The sequence below is a fragment of the Schistocerca piceifrons genome, chromosome 3 (genome assembly GCF_021461385.2).
Source record: "Schistocerca piceifrons isolate TAMUIC-IGC-003096 chromosome 3, iqSchPice1.1, whole genome shotgun sequence".
NCBI lineage: Eukaryota > Metazoa > Arthropoda > Insecta > Orthoptera > Acrididae > Schistocerca > Schistocerca piceifrons.
Window position 1 is genome coordinate 31092322 of NC_060140.1, and position 20499 is coordinate 31112820.

General features: G+C 43.1%; 1 protein-coding gene across 1 annotated transcript in view; it reads left to right on the top strand.

Annotated features, from left to right (window-relative positions):
* Positions 1–20499, top strand: part of LOC124789721 (collagen alpha-1(XVIII) chain-like) — a 971515-nt gene that overhangs the window by 733887 nt on the left and 217129 nt on the right. The window contains exons 7-8 of the mRNA XM_047257171.1: positions 12234–12380; positions 14505–14613. Coding sequence (XP_047113127.1) covers positions 12234–12380; positions 14505–14613 — 256 coding nt within the window. The remainder of the gene's footprint in view (positions 1–12233; positions 12381–14504; positions 14614–20499) is intronic.

Here is a 20499-nt window from a genome sequence, read left to right on the forward strand (position 1 = left end):
TTCAGATCGCTGGGTGTTGCACGTCTTGAGCTTGGACAGTTCAGTACACGTTCTTCCTGTTTTCATGCATGATCTATGTTCAGTTTTTGACGGGCTACCTTCTAAGCCATTTTACCACTAAATTTGAGGGAGGTGAGATTGGCAGTTTCCCTTGTGAGAGTTTTCAGTTATTGGCATGGATGAGTTTTTAAAAACGTACGCGCATCTGAAAATGCTTTTATGCCTTTCAACGCGATGATATTAATTTTTTTTTCTTTTCTCGAACGCTCGCTATTTGTTATTAGTTAGTGTTTAGGCGTATTTCTTCAAAAACTTAAGTTTTCTGTCATTTTGTTTTGTAAGATTTTAAGACAACTACTGGGCCTGGAGACTTAATTTTGTGCTTAAACGAAAGCCAATACAATTTACTGAACCTCAGTCCTCATGACTTTTCTCGCAGGATGAGTGATAATGTCGAAATTCAGCCCAAAACAAGAGTAAAACTTAAAATTTTCATTTTTGGCAAAAATGGCCAATGTTTGAAGTTCCATGCCTCTGAAACTAGTGGTTGTATAGAGTTACGGTTGGACTTAATCTATTGCATATTTAATGAACTTTAAAAACGATAATAACGATTAATACCGGAAAACGTTTAATTTGAGTTATGAGGCAAGAATTAGAAAAAGTCCAAAAATTTTATAGTTTTTCACGTATTACTCAGGAAGTATAGCCTTTTCAAAGCTGCAAACTTGGGTTCACACTACCCTAACTGGTGCCAACAACATATCAGAAAACAAGAACTACACGACGTTTTGTAATTATAATGTCTAATTTCACTTCCCTTTACCTTCTTGGTGCAAAATTTTCGATTGAACCCAACTTGGGCGGCATGCGTGCCTCTTTGTGTACTTTTGTATTCAACCGCAAGCTAGCTGATAGTTTACGAGACTTTTCCACAATATAAAATCTTGTTGTGACCACCGAGAATCGCACCCTACACTTTCGTCTTAGTTTCCAACTACGCTACCCAGTAAATCACTTTTTTATATGCTTTTTGAATCGTTCCTCCCTTTCCTCCTTCCTTCCGCTACTCGTCCTTTTTCTTGAACCAGCATTCTCAGCTTTTTAATATCTCTAATATTAAATCTTCTGTTTGTCGAAAAGTTTCTAACAAAGGGCCTTGCCTCTTTAGACTTAATGCATTTTCTTCCTTCTAACTTAAAGCCTCGCGTTTTCATAATACCAAAAATATTTCATGTTTGAAAGACAGAATTCTCGCTTCTTTAGAAAACACAGCGTTAAATTCTGCTTAAATCGAACAGCTACTCTGCAAAGCACAGATAAATTCGGAGCAGGACTTCCGGTTCCTCCCTTCCTTCAACTGTCTTACTCACATGGTCTCTGTCTTCCCAGGATTATAAACTAACGTATTAATTTCTCTGGTCATTTTACAACAGATATTATTGGAAATATTTCATATTCAAATTTAAAAAGTTTTGCAATAACGTTATCAACAAAACTAAGTGCTACACAGGTTTACATTTATTCGAGAGACTAGCTTAGCCCCCGCTGCTTGGCTCGCATGGACTGTAAGCCCTGCAGATTTTTTTTTCTTTTTATTTTATCGACTTTTCATGTTGTTCACAAATTGCAACACATTCTAAACTTTTCACGCTAATTAAGGCCATATAAGCATGGTCTTTTCCGAATGTACTCCTGGACAGAAAGCGATTCTGGTAGCTGGAGTCCAAAGTTTTTGTAATCTTGCCTTTCGCATTCTTGTGAAGATATTTCCATAACAACTTTCGCCCTCTAACAAATACTTCTTTATATCTAACTAAGAAGTGAAATACTAATTTTCTAAATTTTGCTTTAATTTTTTTTTAATTTTATTCTTAAAAATTTACATTCTCTCTTGCATTCCCTTAGGGGTTTAATTTCCAGAAACAGTGAAATACCTGTTTCTTGTTTCTAACCGCGAAGTAAAATACCAGTTGTCATAGATGTGGTCTTAAAAACCCTTTAGTAGTTCTTCAATAATTATTTATTATCAAAAAAACGTTTCACCCACTATTTTACCCCTTAGTGGCTGAATTACAAAAATTCAGAAACACATATGTTTTTATTATCTGAGTGAGAAGCCAAATACCAGTTTTCGTGGTCCTGGCTTCAAAATTCCCTTAATAGCGACGTAGTTTCATTAAACCTTTCAGCCCCTATTTCAGCCCCTCAGGAGTGGAATTTCAGACAATCCCTTCTTAAGAGGCGCATACAGTATAAGATCCATACCCTCTCCAAGCTTCAAATTTCTATCCTTAGAGGGTTGGGCTGGACGAAGATGAGTCAGTAAATCAATCTAGCCCTATTTCACTCTTTTAGAGGTTGAATTTGCGAAAACAATGAAACACATATTTTTTCTTCTCTAACCAAGAACCCAAACACGAATTTTCAAAGATTTAGATTTGAAAATGTTTTCGCAGTGAAATATTTTCATAAAACATTTCACCCCCTTAGGGATTCAATTTCCAAAAACAAGGACATTTGTATGTTTTATTTCTCACGGAGGAGCCAAATGTAAATTATCATGGGTTTAGTTTCAAGACTGCTTGTACAATGAAACATTTCCATAGAAGCTTTCATCCCCATAGGGCTGAATTTCCAAAAACAGTGAAACACTTTTAACTGAGAAACCAAATTTAAATTTTCATAGATTTACCTTTATAGATGCTTCCATAATCAAATATTTTCATAACAAATCTCATCCCCCCTATTTCACCCTTTTGGGGTTCAATTTCCAAAAACCAAGAAGTCAAATACTAGTGTTTATTGATGTAGCTTTAAAAACACTTCAGTAGTTCTTTAGTTATGATGTTTCCAAAAAAAGGCTTTCATTCACTTTTTCACTCCCATAGGATTAAATTTCCAAAAATGCTGAAACACGTGTTTCTTTATTTGTGACCGAGAAACCAAATACCAATTTTCGTACGTCTAGCTCCAAAATTGCCTTAACAGCGACATTTTAAAGAAAAAAAAAAACCTTCATCCATTATTTCACCCCCTTAGGGTTGCCTACGTATAAAATGCACTCCTTCTGCAGATTTCAAGTTTCTGTCCACGCATGGGCGTGTGTGTCTCGTTCTTAGCACAAGTTAGTTTACGTGGTGTATAAGTCTAGCGAACAATGACCTCAGCAGTGTGGTCCCTTAGGAATTCACACACATTTGAACATTTTCGAAAAGTTTACATCAATGCCACCAGGTGGTAGCATCTCCGTTCGCTTGACATAAGCCCCGCTAGACGTTAGCATGTTCCACAGATATGCCAATTCACTCACTACATAGTAAACCTAGATCGGACATCAATATATGTTATAGTTATACTGATAGAAATATCTGTTTTGTGGGATTCTGAATGAGATATAGCATATTAAGTTTTGGTTCTTATCGTACAGTAATTGTTGGTTGTTTACTGTGTGTAGTGTCAAGACGAATCTCTTGAATCTGTTTAAGTGCCAACAGAAAGAAAAACACCAGAAAAAGTTAGATGCAAAGGAACTCCCAGACTGAGAAAGTGACGGAACCAAATAAGCGTGAGTACAAGCGGACAAAGAAGTGTATAATGAGCGTAAGTTATTGTGTTTGTCCGAAAAATAAAAATGCACAAGAGCTCCCACTTACACAAAAATGGGAAACGGAGTGTAACGAAAGCTTAAAAATTATTTCGTTGTTGTCCTAAACTGTGCTTAATTATGTAGAAAACAACAAAATTCCCCAAAAGCAATTCTTTCTTTTTCAGATAAGTTATGCATATTATTATTATTATTATTATTATTATTGGCAGTGGCTGTAGTTGTACAAATGTACTGATAAGCATAACTGTTATACTCAGATGCTGTTAATTTCACGCTCTCATATTTATCTGAATCTAAATATGTGTGAACATGAGGCGCCACTGTAGTATGTGACACGAGTTTCTACCTGCCACGCCTGCCCGCTCCCGAGACGAAGCGTTCTCAACAGTCGGACGGACTGACGGACGACAAAGAGATCCTACAAGGGTTCCGTTTTTACCGACTCAGGCACGAAAGCCAAAAAACGAATGTCAGTTAGTGTTATGGAAATGGGAGAGGAAGTAGATGAAGATCAGATGAGAGATGATACAGCGGGAAGAATTTGACAGAGTACGAAATGACCTAAGGTGAAACAAGACCCCTGGAGTAGACGACACTCTCTTACACTTATAGATATCCTTGCGATAAAACTATTCCGTCTGGTATAGAAAATATTTGAGACAGGCAAGGTACCCTTTGACTTCAAGAAGTATGTGATAATTCCAATTCCAAAACAAGGCATGTGCCGACTTGTCTTAATATTACCGAACCATCAGTTTTATACTTCATGGTTGCAAAACACTGAAGCGTATTTTTACGGAAGAATGGAACGATTGTTAGTAGCCGACATCGTGAACATCAGTTGCGGTTGCGAGATAGTACTGACTCTACTAATTATTTTAGAAGAAAGAGTGAATAAAGGGAGAGTAACGCATTACCATTTACAGATTTAGAGAACGGTATGGACAATGCTGACTAGAATACTGTCGGTCGTAGGGATAAAACACAGGGATGGAAGGGTTACCCACAATTTTTACAGAAACCAGAGTGCAGATGTATGAGTCGAAGGACATTGACAGAAAGCAGTAATTGAAAAGGGTGTAGGACAGAGCTGTAGCCCTTTCTCGCTGTTACTCGATATCTACATTGAGTAAGCTGAGAAGAAAACTGTGGAGAAATTTGGCAAAGAGAATTAAAGTTCAGGAAGAAGAATAAAAACTTTGAGGTTTGCCGATGACTTTATAATTCTTTCAGAGAGGGCGAAGGGCTTGGAAGATCAGCTGATTGGAATTGATAGAGGAACAGCAGCAAAAGTAAAACAAATATAATGGAGTGTAAAAAAATGTAAAACTGTTATCAATCCGACGACTGTTTGAACACTACAGTGCTTATTCATCGCAAGGATAGATCAGATGCCACTAAATCTAAAGTATTCGATAATATCTAGTGAGGTTATAACGGATTCCGAATTTGAAATAATCTGGTGAAGTTGAGCATGAAAGGTGCGTCAAACATAGTGATCGATTGCTGCTATACACTAACTGTGTCATGAGCTTCGGGAGCTGAGCGCTTCAGAAAGAACCTGCATAATACCGGGGATAAGTTTCCTGATCACACGATCACATTATGACGCGTTTGTGAAAGGGGGAGACTTTAATTTGCCAGATATGGTATGGAATGGGAAAGTCATGCGATTGAAACTGGCGCCAGAGACAGGGATTCGTGTGGGACTATCCTGAATTTCTCGTCCGAAGATTACTGGGAGCAAATAGATAGAGAACCAACTCTTGACGATAGCGTCGTAGGTCTCCTAGCAACAAACAGACCTGAATTTTTCGAATCAGTTAACCTAGAGGAATGCATCAGTGATCATATTCTGTGATACCGTCAATGACTATGTGTGTTACAAGGGATATTAGGAGACGCAAGAAAATATATTTACTTATTAGTAATAACAGGATAAAAATTGCAGAGTATCTGAGTAGCCAACTTCAAATATTCAGGTCCGAGGACGAAGACGTCTCGCAGAAATGGATAAAATTCAAAACCATCGTTCAGTAAGCCTTAGACAAGTATCAGCCGAGAAAGGTTTTATAGGATGAGAAAGACCCACCAGTGGTTTAACAGCCGTGCCGAGAGTTTCCGTGGAAGCAAAGAGAACTTCATCGCACATACAAGTGAAATCAAAGACTAGCTGACAAAAAACTGAACGAAGCGAAAATGTGCTTAAGGAAAGCAATAAGAGAACCGGTCACATAATTTGAAACTAAAATTTTGCCAACCGATTTTACTAAAAACCCTAAGAAATTTTAGTATTACCTAAAATCAGTAAGCGGATCGAAGTCATCTGTTGAGTCGCTCGCTGGTTGTGATGGCACTGAAACAGAAGATGCCGGAGACAAAAGGCTCGAAGACAAACTCCGACGTTCCTAAAATGTATCACCGCGAAAGATCGTAATTTGGCTCCACCTTTCAATCACCGCTCGAATACTGAAGTGGGAGATGTTGAGATAAGTGATCGTTTTATGGAAAAGCAATTGCAATCACATAATAGTGGAAAGGCATGTGGGCCAGATGACGTACACGTCAGAATCTACAGAGGTTATGTGAAAGAAATTGCTCCGCTTCTAGCAATAGTTGGTCGCTGGAGCAACGAAGACTTCACGGAGACTGGAGAAAAGGAGCAGACGATCGATCGGTGGTACAGGAATGTAACGTACTGTGCGTAAATATGCGAACAAATCAACTTCTTCTCGCGTCCGTCGGCCGTCGTAATTTAATATATTATTTATTGGTAAAGTTGATTGTTGCCGACTTACGTGGTGGGCCTTAATGAAACTGATATTTCATTTAATTTTGATTTACAATTAAATGCTTTTGTGAACTTCTTTTTTTAACAATATTAATCTTCAGTATAAATTATTTGTTACGTTAATGAACATTAGACTCGCTAAATCTTAAAACATGAGCATATAAGTTTGACAATGGAATATGCTTTTCATATTAATTTCCTCGGCTAGTCAGCTCACTTTAAAGCAAAAAATCTTTAGTTATTAATTGCGGCCCACACACGCGCGAGAATATTTTTTCTTACCTCCTTTAACCATTGCATTGTAGTCGGGGTCCTGGCTCTGGCTATCGGCTGTTGTACTGAAAATAAGAATCTTAAAGCTACCTATTTTCTGCAGCGTCGGGCGGCTGTGGAGAAGAATGTATATTATGTTAACAGCGGGCGAGTTTTTCGCTTCCGCTAAATTTTATAAGTTAATATCGCCTCGTAATGGCGTCGTTGGCTGCATCGGCCGCTGCGATTGTTGCACTGTAAATTACTCGAATGCAGGCTAATTCAGAGGAAGGCGGACATGAAATCGGGATCACCTCTCACAAATTAAAAGTGAATAATAATATTAAATCAATATATTATCTGTTTAATTAGTACAAATATGCTTACATTGGCCAGCACAGGCAACATTTCCGTCTACACGCAACCAAGACAAGAGAAGAAGTGAAGACGACTAAATAATTAACAAAAGAGCGTATCTTGTCGTCCCTTTAGATCATTTTGTTATATTTCTTTGCCCTCGAAACTTACACAGAGAAATTATTATAATACGGGTACATGAGAAAAATGTATATTATTCAATATTAAAATGTCTCTTCTTTATAAATACTGTTTTTTAAGTCTTTTTGTATTATTCACTGGGGACGCTATATTCTGTACGGTTACACTATTGGTGACAAATCACTGAAAACGGTAATTACCGTAAAATAACCAGGACTAACTACCCGGAGCGGAATGACCACATAAAACAAATGCCAGGGAAAGCAGATGCCAGGCTGAGTCTGGTAGGACAGCTCTTAAAGAAATGCAACTCACCTACGAAAGAAGTGACTCATCGGTGGACCCTTACCAGGTTCAATTAATAGAAGAGACAGACAAGATTCAACTAAAAGTGGTGTTTTTCGTCACGAGATCTTTTATCCGTCGCGAGAACGTTATGGAGATGCTCAACAAATTCCAGTGGCGGATGGTACGAGAGAGGCGTTGTCCTTTCCGGAGAGATTTACTATTCAAATTCGAAAATAATGTGTTCAAGAAGAGTCGGACTACCTATTACTTCCTTCCACAAACGTCTCGTGAAGTGACCGCAACGAGAAAATTCGAGGAATTGGAGCTGATGCAGATGTTTTCCGACAAGCGTTCTTTCCATGCGCCGTTCGCGACTGGATCGTTGAAGGGGGAACAAACCAGAAGTACCATCCGCTCACTAAAAGCTACTAGCAAAGTATATACGAGGGCTGTTCGGAAAGTAAGAGAGGAAATGAGAACCACAGTGAAAATCAAAAGTGTTTTATTTGCAACAGTTAGCTACACCTTCCAACTACTTCTCTACACAGTAGTCGTTCCGAGTGAGACATCGGCCCAAGCGTTGTTCCAACTTTCCAATACCCTTGTCATAGAAGGCAGCCTCCTCTGCTTTCCGACAGTGTTCTACGCTGGACTGCAGTTCGTTGTCTGTGCGAAGCTTCATTGGATTTTCACTGTGGTTCCCATTTCGCAACCGATCTTCTGTACTTTCCAAGTAGCCCTCGTACACTGTGTGTTCAAAAGTATCCGGAGAAAATGACTTACAAGTTCGTGAAGCCCTCCGTCGGTAACGAAGGAATTCAATATGGTGTTGGCCCACCCTTTTGCCATGATGACAGCTTCCACTCTCGCAGGCATACGTTCGATCAGATACTGGAAGTTTTCTAGGGGAATGGCAGCCCATTCTTCACGGAGTGCTACACTGCGGAGAGGTATCGATGCCGGTCGGTGAGGGCTGGCACGAAGTCGGCTTTCCAAAACATCGCAAAGATGTTGTATGGAATTCAGGTGAGGACTCTGGGCAGGCCAGTCCATCATAGGGATGTTATTTTCGTGTAACTACTCCGACACAGGCCGTGCATTATGAACAGGTGCTTGATCGTGTTGAAAGATGCAGTCGCCATTTCCGAATTGCTCTTCAACAGTGGGAAGCAAGAAGGTGCACAAAACATCACTGCAGGCCTGTGCCGTGATTGTGCCACGCTAAACAACAAGGGGTGCAGGCCCCCTCCATGAAAAACACGGCCAAATCATAACACCACCGCCTCCGAATTTTACAGTTGGCACTACACACGCTGGCAGATGACGTTCACCGGGCATTCGCCATACCCACACCCTGCCGTCGGATCGCCACATTGTCTATCGTGATTCGTCACTCCACACGACGTTTTTCCAGTGTTCAATCGTCCAATGCTTACATCGAGCGAGGCGTCGTTTGGCATTTACTGGCGTGATGTGTGGCTTATGAGCAGCTGCTCGACCATGAAATCCAAGGTTTCTCACCTCCTGCCTGACTGTCATAGTAATTGCAGTGGACCCTGATGCAGTTTGGAATTTCTGTGGGATGGTCTGAATAGATGTCTGCCTATTACACATTACGATCCTCTTCAATTATCGGCGGTCTCTGTCAGTCAACAGGCGAAGTCGGCCTGTACGCTTGTGTGCTGTACGTGTCCCTTCACGTTTCCACTTCACCATCACATCGGAAACAGTGGACATAGGGATGTTTACAAGTGTAGAAATCTCGCGTACAGACGTATGACACAATTAATACCCAATCACTTGACCACGTTCGAAGTCCGTGGGTTCTGCGGAGCGCCCCATTCTGCTGTCTCGCGATGTCTGATGACTACTGAGGTCGCTGATATGGAGTACCTGGCACTAGGTGGCATCACAATGCACCAAATATGAAAGACGTATGTTTTTTAGGGTGTTCGGATACTTTTGATCACAGAGTGTTTGTATATAAATGCTGGCGCACCTGCAGCTGCTGTACTAGGAATGCTCCCGCATGGGGCAGTCTTCATCCGGCCTGTGAACACTCACCCAGCCAGGTATAGGGGGACCTACAATTTAACTGGGCATTTTTCGCACCAACGAAGATTCTCAGAGATGAAACCAGCGATAAGTGACTTCTGGGATCGATCGTGGATCAAATCCAAGACCTACATATGCACAGTGTGGCAGTTTACCACTGAGCAGTGTAGCCGAATGAAACAAATTCCGTGCGGCTCAGTGGCTTGGTGCAAGTCCTTTAATCGGTCGCGAATTGGGCGACTTACGTCTCGCCAACCTGGGAAAGTGGGACCCACAATTTTAAGAGGAACCTTCACGTCACTGACAGCTGTGATGTGAAGGTTAGATTGAAGGCACAATAAAAAATTTCATTGTCCGACCGGCATTCGATATCGCGACATTTCGATTTCAAGACAGTGCGCTTTTACCGCTAAATCACCAGTCGAAGCAGAGGGGTTACACAAGAAGACGAGACACTAACGGTAGGAGACGCGGTTTTGTTATTTGGGCAACAAAGTAGATTTGTTGAGTTGCGCTGATTTAGGGGAAGAGACCAAACAGCGAGGTCATCGGTGTCATTGGATGAGGGAAGGATGGGGAAGGAAATCGGCCGTGCCCTGTCAAAGTAACCATCCCGACATTTGCTTGAAGTGATTTAGGAAAATCACGGTAAACCTAAATCAGGATGGCCAGACGCGAGATTGAACCGTCGCCCTCCCGAATGCGAGTCCAGTGTGCTAACCACTGCGCCACGTCGCTCGGTAGAGAAGTAGAGAGGAATATTCGGTCTGTTCTTGGAGGAACATACGCATATTAGAAATCTGAATACACAGTGTTCATGTTCCACAATAATTATCCACCTAATGTTGCCTTTTAATCTTGCTACACTCTTACCTCATACATCTTTCCAAAAAGCCGTATGTTTTAATAGAGTATTCAAATAACGTGCTTCGGCAATATGTTATTGTGGAACATTAGTACTGTGTATTCAATTTTTAATAAGTTTAACTGTTACTGAAGATATTTGTCTGGAATGCCATGTGACATATGGTCGATCAACAGTTCAGACGAGAAGAGAAGAGAAGCTATTGAAATGTGCTGCTACAGAGAAATATTGAAGATTAGATGGGCGGATCGTATAACTAATGATGAGACAGTGAATCGAATTCTGAAAAAAAAAATGTGTCGGACAACTTGGCTGAAAGAAGCGGATGGTTGATAAGGAACATCGTCAAATTTGTAATGGAGGGAAGGCTGGGGGCAAAATTATTAGAGATGGACCTAAGCAGACTGTGTGGTATCTCTCTGACAGACTGTGAGGGGTATATACAGGGTGGCGCACGAAATGTGTTACCATTTTGTTTTTGAATATAAACTTTATTGTCAATACAATCTGAAAGGAACATATACTACAATGAAGAGCCGTCCATGGAGATTCGTTCTAACTCAGCACATGCTCAATATGTGCACCATTTCGTTTCCTAACTTCCTTCAAATTAACACCGAAGTTAGTTATTACCCTATGGCACATGTCTTCTCTAATTTCACTGCAAGCTTGAAGAATAAGTCTTCTGAGCTCCATTAAATCACGTGGACGTTTCGGGAAAGAATTTTCCTTTAGGTACCCCCAAAGAAAAAAATCACATGGATTGAGGTCTGGACTATTCGCGGTGGGGGGGGGGGGGGAGGAAGGGGCAATTTTGTCCGTCATTGAAGCGACCTGGAAACCTGAGTGAAATGATCCGCATGTCGAAATGCTCGTGTAAAAACTCCAACACAGTGTTTGCAGTATGTGGCCTTGCTCCATCTTGCATGAACCACTGCGTGTTGAAGGGCTAGGCAGTAGCAAGAAACTGTGGAATTCTGCGAAGCATGCTCAAATAACGCTCGCTGTTCACAGTTTCTTCAGAGAAAAAGGGTCCAATAAATCCGTGACTGGATATTGCTGCCCACGCTGTAATCCTCGAAGCATAATGTTGTCGTTCATAAAGAACTTGTGGGTTTAGAGTGGCCCAAAACCGTGCATTTTGTTCGTTAACCACACCGTCTAAATGAAAATGCGCCTCTTCTGAAAACCAAACGTTGTTGAGCGTTTCTTCCCTGTCCTCCGCCCACTGCTGCTTGTGTTCTTCAGTGAGCTTCTGTGCACAGGTCATCTTGTATGGGTACATATGGAGGTCACTTTTAAGAATGCGTTGAACGGAGCGTCTGGATATTCCCAGTTGCACTGCTGCCTTCCTACACGATTTCCCGGGACTTCTCTGTACAGCAACTCGTACCGCTTCAATATTCTTCGGCGAACAAACAGGCTTAGGCCGAGGTCGCTTCGGTTCCAATACTGTTCCTTCCTGTACAAATTTATCGTACAACCTGTGGATGGTCTTCTTGCAAGGGAGCCATCGCGTGTTAAACTGTTGTCGAAGACGCCACCGAGTTACAACATGGCTTTTCGTTTCATGAAAAAGTAACACAATTGCCGGATCGTTGCTGTCGTCAGTCTTCCATTGTCAGTCATTGCTGCTTACTAGTCTCCTAGCGGCAGTATCGTGAATTACACGTCATTTCGTAACTCATTTGTTTTTCCAAGCTCTGCTAGTACTGCTGTAGAGATCCCAGCGGGATATCTAAAGTGCCTCGTAAATTGTGAAAGAAACAATTGGTAACACATTTCGTGCGCTACCCTGTACATGTGGGATGTATGAGGATTCGCGCAGCACACATTACTTGATGCCTCGCGCCCTCACGCCGTTGACTTTGCAGATCGACGGGTTGCTGCGCGGTCCCCCCGGGCCGCCTGGAGTGTGCTCCTGCAACCTGAGCTCGCTGCTGGAGAACATGCCGCTGGGGATTCCAGGGCCTCCGGGACCGCCGGGCGTCGACGGCAACGTCGGGCCACCTGGAGCGTCCGTAAGTACACCAGCACGTCTGTCTAATGATGCACCGTAGTTACACCGTGTTCTTCCTTTAAACTTGGGGACACCCTTCTTCCAACGTTTGATTATCCATCCCATGTTGCCTTTTGATCTTACTACGTTCTTGTCCCACGAGCCTTTCCAAAAAACCGTATATTTTAATAGAGTATTCAAATAATGTACATCGGCAATATGCTGTGTATCATACACCGAACTGGTATCGAGGTCAGATCTGCTAGTATTCTTGGCCAGTGAATTACTCACATCTCTGACCTTTATGCGTAGCGTTTTCTAGTTTTTATCCAAGCACGACTCACGTCCCGTCCTCACAGATAGCTCAGTTGGTAGAGCACTTGCCCGCAAAAGGCAAAGGTCCCGAGTTCGAGTCTCGGTCCGGCACACAGTTTTAATCTGCCAGGAAGTTTCATAATTAGTATAATTAAAATTTGGAAAAAGCTCCATGTTATTAATAATTTATCGTGGAGCACTTGTTTACTTCCCGTGGAACACCCGTGTTCTGTGGAACATAGTAAACCCTGCTGTAGAGTGATTCTACCTGCTGCAACAGCAGCTGACATCATTATACATCATTATGTAGTAACACAACCAGAGGAATTTTGCTGATCCTTGTAATACACTACTGACCATTAAAATTGCTACACCACGAAGATGTCGTGCTACAGACGCGAAATTTAACTTTTAGAGCATTTACACAACGTTGGCGCCGGTGGCGACACCTACAACGTGCTGACATGAGGAAAGTTTCCAACCGATTTCTCATACACAAACAGCAGTTGACCGGCGTTGTCTGGTGAAACGTTGTTGTGATTCCTCGTGTAAGGAAGAGAAATGCCTACCATCACGTTCCCGACTTTGATAAAGGTCGGATTGTAGCCTATCGCGATTGCGGTTTATCGTATCGCGACATTGCTGCTCGCGTTGGTCGAGATCCAATGACTGTTAGCAGAATATGCAATCGGTGGGTTCGGGAGTGTAATACGGAACGCCGTGCTGGATCCCAACGGCCTCGTATCACTAGCAGTCGACATGATAGGCATGTTATCCGCATGGCTGTAACAGATCGTGCAGCCACGTCTCGATCCCTGAGTCAACAGATGGGAACGTTTGCAAGACAACAACCATCTGCACGGACAGTTCGACGACATTTGCAGCAGCATGGACTATCAGCTCGGAGACCGTGGCTGCGGTTACCCTTGACGCTGTATCACAGACAGGAGGGCCTGCGATGGTGTACTCGACGACGAACCTGGTTGCGCCAAAGGCAAAACGTCATTTTTTTCGGATGAATCCAGGGTCTGTTTACAGCATCATGATGGTCGCATCCGTGTTTGGCGATATCGCGGTGAACGCACATCGGAAGCGTGTATTCGTCATCGCCATACTGGCGTATGACCCGGCGTGATGTTATGGGGTGCCATTGGTTACACGTCTCGGTCACCTCTTGTTCGCATTGACGGTATTTTCAACAGTAAACATTACATTTCAGATGTGTTACGACCCGTGGCTCTACCCTTCATTCGATTCCTGCGAAACCCTACATTTCAGTAGGATAATGCACGACCGCATGTTGCAGGTCCTGTACGGGCCTTTCTGGATACAGAAAATGTTCGACTGCTGCCCTGGCCAGCACATACTCCAGATCTCTCACCAATTGAAAACGTCTGGTCAATGGTGGCCGAGCAACTGGCTCGTCACAATACGCCAGTCACTACTGTTGATGAATTGTGGTATCGTGTATAAGCTGCATAGGCAACTGTACATGTACACGCCATCCAAGCTCTGTTTGACTCAATGCCCAGGCGTGGTTATTCTGGGTACTGATTTCTCAGGATCTATCCACCCAAATTGCGTGAAAATGTAATCACATGTCAGTTCTAGTATAATATATTTGTCCAATGATTACCCGTTTATCATCTGCATTTCTTCTTGGTGTGGCAGTTTTAATGGCCAGTAGTGTATGTTCTGCAGTTCAAGTGGATTAAATGCAAAGAGCAAATTTCCATCGCCACACAGTGGTTCAAGAGTACACAACCACTGTATAAGTATACTAGGTGAATAACTGCTTACAAACTGATGACTCTCATGTTCACAACTTCAGGGTCTGCCAGGTCCAACCGGAGAGAGAGGAGCACCCGGACCACGAGGAGACAAGGGGGAGAGAGGAGATCCGGGACCTCAGGGACCAGAGGGCATCCAGGGGCAGAAGGGTGAGTACCATTCCGAAGCATTACTGTCCGGTTCCAAAAAGCCGTCCAAGGGCAGAAGGATGAGTACCTCTCCATAGAGTTATATCCAGGTCCCAGAAAAGCATCCGAGGGCAGAAGAATGAGTACCACTCCAAAGCGTTACGTCCAGGGCCAAGAAAGGCATCCAACGGCAGAAGGATGAGCACCACTCCGAATCACTACTTCCAGTGCACAGAAAGGCATCCAAGTGCAGAAAGCTGTTCCTTACAGGGGCCAAAGGTCATCCGAGGTCAGTAGTCTGAGTACCAGTCTGAAGCATTATTTCCAGGGGCCAGAGGACATACAAGGGCAGAACGGTGAGTATTACCCAACAATAATACAGAAATTGGAAGACATCCAAGAGCAGAAAGTACCGGTTTGATGGTTTTTCTGAATTAGCGGAGCCAGCTGCTCGTGAAAATTTTAACGGGCTTCTCGTCCGGGCCCTGAAAGCTCAAGGGACGTCGACCGGCCTCCGTGTCGTCGTCTGCCACACAGATGCCGTAGGGAGGGGCGTGTGGCCAGCACTCTGCTCTCAGAGCGGCCTCTGCAGATCTCGGAGCTGCTATTGCTCGGTCAGGCCGCTCCTCTGTTGGCGTCACACTGATCAGTGCACCCCGTCCAGTCCCCCCAGCGAAGGAAAATCCATCCTTGGCAGCACCGGGAATCGAACACAGGTCCTCCGCGTGGCAGCCGACTACAATCACCACTCAGATATGGAGACAGACTTATGAAAATTATAGAACTTAAAATGAAGAAAACTTGTCTTGCTAGTATCTATGGTAAGGATTAAATAGTACTTTGATTCGAACACTTTGCAAGAACACTGTGCCAAAAAGATTCACTGGCAGGCAGATTGAGCACGTGGGCAGCAGGGATGGCGGTAATGAAACAGTTTGAAGCCTATCAACTGTGATTTTATAAGAGACTGTTGATAGTCATGTGTATAATCGAATGCGAAGTTCTACAACAAAATAAACGAGAAAAAAAATTGCCTAATAAATAAAGTAATGACCGAAAGGATCGGTTTCGACAAACCATCTCGCACTATTCTAACAGGATATCCTGAAAGCCACAGATCAACGCAATGAGATGGATGCAGTATTTCTTGACACCCAAAAAACATTCGACTCTGTTCGACTCTGTAGCACACCAACGTTTATTAACAAAAGGACGATTATGTCAGGTACCAAACTATTAGCGGGGATAGGGGCGGGGGGGGGGGGGGGGGGGTACACGAAAAAAAAAAAAAAGAATAGCTGAGCCGTGTGTGCCTCGTGTTCCCGCCATCATGTGTTTTACACCCAGTTTTTAACGTACGTCCACCTCACTACGTTAATTTAAATTACTACTGTCAGTGAGTTGCTGCTTTGCCTGACCGTGACCGGCGCTAGCAGCGTGTATCGATATATCCCCTCTCGTAGTATCTTTGCTCAACCACTATTACCCCCCGGTCGTTGTCTGTCGTAAAGGAGTTCGGGTCTACCAGTCAGTTGGAACGCGTCTGGAGCGCAGTCCGGACCTGCCTGTCGGGAGTCGCAATAGGCACTAGTGCAGTCGGGTTGGAGCAGTGAGGTCTGTGTCGACATGGCTCGCCCTACCATTGCCACCACACAGCACTTGAGCCGGGCCACGGTCTTCGTGGATCGTCGGTCGGTCGTCCTTTTTGGCTCGCCGATCGTTCATGAGTCGACTGTGTGTGTGTGTGTGTGTGTGTGTGTGTGTGTGTGTGATCGACTCCCAATTTGCCTTCGTGCGTGCTTAGTTACTCTTGGGTATCGTTCAGGTCTTCGTGCAAGTGTGTCTCGGGTTGTGTGTGTAGTTGCCGTTATTTCCACTGATGACTATTTTAGATGTTGTTGGCATTCTGAGAGGAGTCGGTCGGTTGCTGCGGACCAGGGAGGATATCTCCGCGCGGTGCAGTCGGTTGCGTCTGCTGGCAGTCCCTGTGCAGTGTCAGAGCGTGTGTGGAACTGTCCGATCACTACGAGCTTTGTGAGTCACTGACCCAGGACGTCAAAGTTGAGTAGTGGTTTTAACTACCCAAGCCATGTCCATTGATGTGTGGTTCGTTTCGGTGGTTCGCTGTTGGGGAGGTTTTCCTGTGAGCAACACAGAGTGTTTCTATTGCTGAAATTTAGCCGCCATGCGGTGCAATTAGCTATATTGGTTGACTACAATTCAAGTGCACCAGCGTATTTTCTGCCTTGGGGCCGGTAGTGTTTTGGTTACCTGGCCTGGCCACCAATGTAATTTTAAGCAGCGTACTTTCCTCACCCGTTGACGCTGTCCGACATGGTGCATAGTTTTGACAGTTAATACACATTTCATTGTGGATAATCACATTCATAACTTTTGTGTTTGAGTTCTCATGTACCGATTGGTGGCAAGCAAGTCGTTCTGTCGGTCGTTCCTTGGCTGTCCCCTGGTTGGGTTCCCACGGATCAAGTGTAGTTGGAGTCACCACCTGTCTCGCCTAAGTGAACGAGAGCGGACCGACCTCCCTGGAGCTTTCTGAGTGCCGTTTTCTTTATTGTCCTTCTTACCGGTGTTTGTCTGTTTATAGTCTATCATAGCCAATGATTAAAAAATTCTTGCTTTTACTGAATTTTATGTATTTTTGAATTTTGGAAACTCAATTGTGGGCCTTCAGCCACTTAAATTCTTGTTTAAAAAAAAAAAAAACATTGCGGCCTTCTTCCTTTGAAAGGTTATGGTAATTTATTTTAAAATCTTGAAAAATTATATTGTGGGCCTTCAGCTGTTTGCATTGCATCGTGTTTATGTTTGTCTATTCACCCTTGCCTTGAGGCTCTCAGCCTCGCTGTACCATTGCAATTTTAACTGCATGTTTTTACCACTTGAGATTTATCTTTTTGCTTTAATATTTCTTGTTTGGAGGCCTTCAGCCGTGAAATAATTGCCTTTTTGAAACTCGTAGTCTAAAGGTTCGGCTATGTGCCATTTTGGTTTAAAGGTGTTATTAAGTTACAATAAATCACAATTTTTAGTGAACCTGACCGACACCTTATTTGTCCCTTTCCACAATCCTAATCACCTGTTCTGCCCAGCTGGTTTAGCGGGCTTTTCAATAACATTACCGTGGGCGAAGATTGTGTAGTGCGCATTTCTACCGCTAGGTGTATACAGCGCCACTCATTGCCAGTTAAGTGCCACCTGGATTGTTCTGTTCATCTGTAGTGATTGTTCTTGCTAGAGCTGTTTTATTCTTGTTCCGTTTTTTATGACGGCAAGTCTAATTGAACAACGTGCAGCTGTGAAATTTGATAACATCGAAGAAGTCAAGGAATAAACGAGTGAGGAGCTATCAGCCCTTTCTGAAGATGATTACAAAAAATGTTCCGAACAGTGGAAACACTGGTAGGACAAATGTATTAGCTGTAATGGAGAGTATTTTGAAGAGGATAAGGTTGTTTCTTAAACAATAAGAAAATAAATAACTTTTTAAAAATTCCGGTTTTTTTGCCCCCCCTCCCCCCTGTATATCTGTGACTGAGACGAGGATTTCTCTGTAGGCAGGAGCAGCATGTTATTGTCGACGAAGCCTCATCGACTTAAATAAAAGTAACTTCAGGTGTGCAGAAGAGAAGTGTATTTGAGATCACTGCTGAGTATATTGGGTATTAATCACCCGGCGAACTACACGAATATGAACCTCAGACAATATGCAGTTATCGCTCAATCTAAAAAAAAAGCAGCGAAAATATACCGTTCGATCGTTATAAGATTTCTAAGAGTTTCAAAGATAGAAAAGTGGCTTCAAATGTGCACAAATATAATATTAATCACAAAATGCAAAAAATCAATGTTGTATGGCAACAATCTCCAGAAAGAACGGGGACAGGGGGTGGGGGATTCTGGACCAAGGAATTTTCACTCATGTATCGAGTGGATAATATAATAATTTAGTTCACGTATCGAAACTGCTCTGTGGACTTCCATGACTACAATTCCAGTTGATCATCTGTAGAAGCTATAAACTCTTACAAATTCTTGGGTGCAACAATTTTTGGGGATATGAAATGGAACAATCAGATAGTGTCAGTCGTAGGTAAAGCAAGTGACAGACTTCTTTTCATTGGTAGGATGCAGGGAAAATGCAATCAGTCTACAATTGGGGCAGCTTACAACACACCTGTGCGTCCCAACAGTGAAGATTGCTGAAGTGCGTGCAACCCATACCAGATGGGACTAGCGTGGGATATTGATGTATGCGGAGAAGGGCAGCACGGAAGATGACAGGTTTGTTTGACTTACAGGAGAGCTTCTGCATGTGGTACGTCTACGTACATATTCCGTAGGCCACCGTACGGTGGGTGGGGGAGGGTACCGTGTACTCTAATAGTCACTCTCTTTCCTGTTGCACTCGCAAATAGACGAGAGAAAAATCGACTGTCTATATGCCTCCGTAGGAGCCCTAATTTCTCTTATTTTATCTTCGTGGTCCTTACGCGAATTTAATCTCTCTGCCGTCAGCTTCAAATTCCCGGGTCTCTAAATTTTCTCAATAACTTTCCTCGCAAAGAACGTTGCCTTCCCTCCAGGGATTTCCATTTGAGTTACCGCAGCATATTCAAAATACTTACGTGTTGTTCGAAGTAACCGGTGGCAAATCTAGCAGCCCACCTCTGAATTGTTTCAGTCTCTTCGTTTAATCTGACCTGGTGCGGATCCCAAATGCTCGAGCAGTTATCACGAACGGGTCGTCTTCTTACGCACCTACATTAACTTACGTTTTTCCACATTTGGAGCTAGCCATTCATCGCACCAGTTGCAACTTTCGCCTAAATCTTCTTGTATCCTCCTACAGTCTCTTAACGATGACAGCTCCCCGTACACCACAGCATCATCAGAAAACAACCGCAGGTTGCTGTTTACCGTGTCCTCCAAATTGTTTATGAATATGGAAAATAACAGCGGTCGTATTAGACTGATGATACCCTTGCCTCTGACGAACATTCGCCGTCAGGGACAACGCACTCCCTTCCGTTGCTTAAGAAATCTTCGAGCCACTCACATATCTGGGAATCCGTTCCATTTCGTTAACAGTCTGCATTGGGGCGATGTCAAATACTTTTAGGAAATCTAGAAAAATGGAATCTGCCTGTTACACTTCATCCATAGTTCGCAGGATACCTTGTGAGAAAAGGGCAAGCTGAGTTTCGTCTGAGCGATGCTTTCTAAAACCTTGCTGACTCGTGCACATAAGATTTCCATCTCAAGGAAATCTATTATATTCGAACTGGGAATATTTTAAAGAATTCTGCAGCAAATCGTTGTTAAGTATATTAGCTGGTACTTTGGCGGGTCCGTTCTTTTCCCCATCTTATATAAATGACTCACATGCGCTTTTTCCTAGCCGCTCGGTTCTTTGCGCTGGGTGAGAGATTCGCGAGAAATGCAAGCTAAGTTAGCGGCCAATGCCGTTGAATAGGCCTACTCTTTGTGAAACCGAATAGATTCCATCCAGACCTGGCGATTTACTTGTTTGCAACATTTTCAGTTGTATTTCTACGCCAGGCATTCCTTTTACAATGTCCTCCATACAGGAGTCTGTGCGATGGTCTAACGACGGTATTTTTGAACAGTTCTCCTACGTGAACGATTTCTTAAACGCGAAATTTAAAACTCAGGCTTTCTCTTTGATATCTTCTATTGCCACACCAGACTGGTCAGCGAGTGACTGGCTAGAAGTCTTAGACCCGCTTGGCAATTTTACGTAGAACCAGAGTTTTATTGGGTTCTCTGCAAGATCTTTTGCTGAGGTATGAGGTGGTAGTTGTTGCACGTTTCGCTCATCGATCTTTTTACAGACGCACGAATTTCCACTAACTTTAGTCTGCCGTC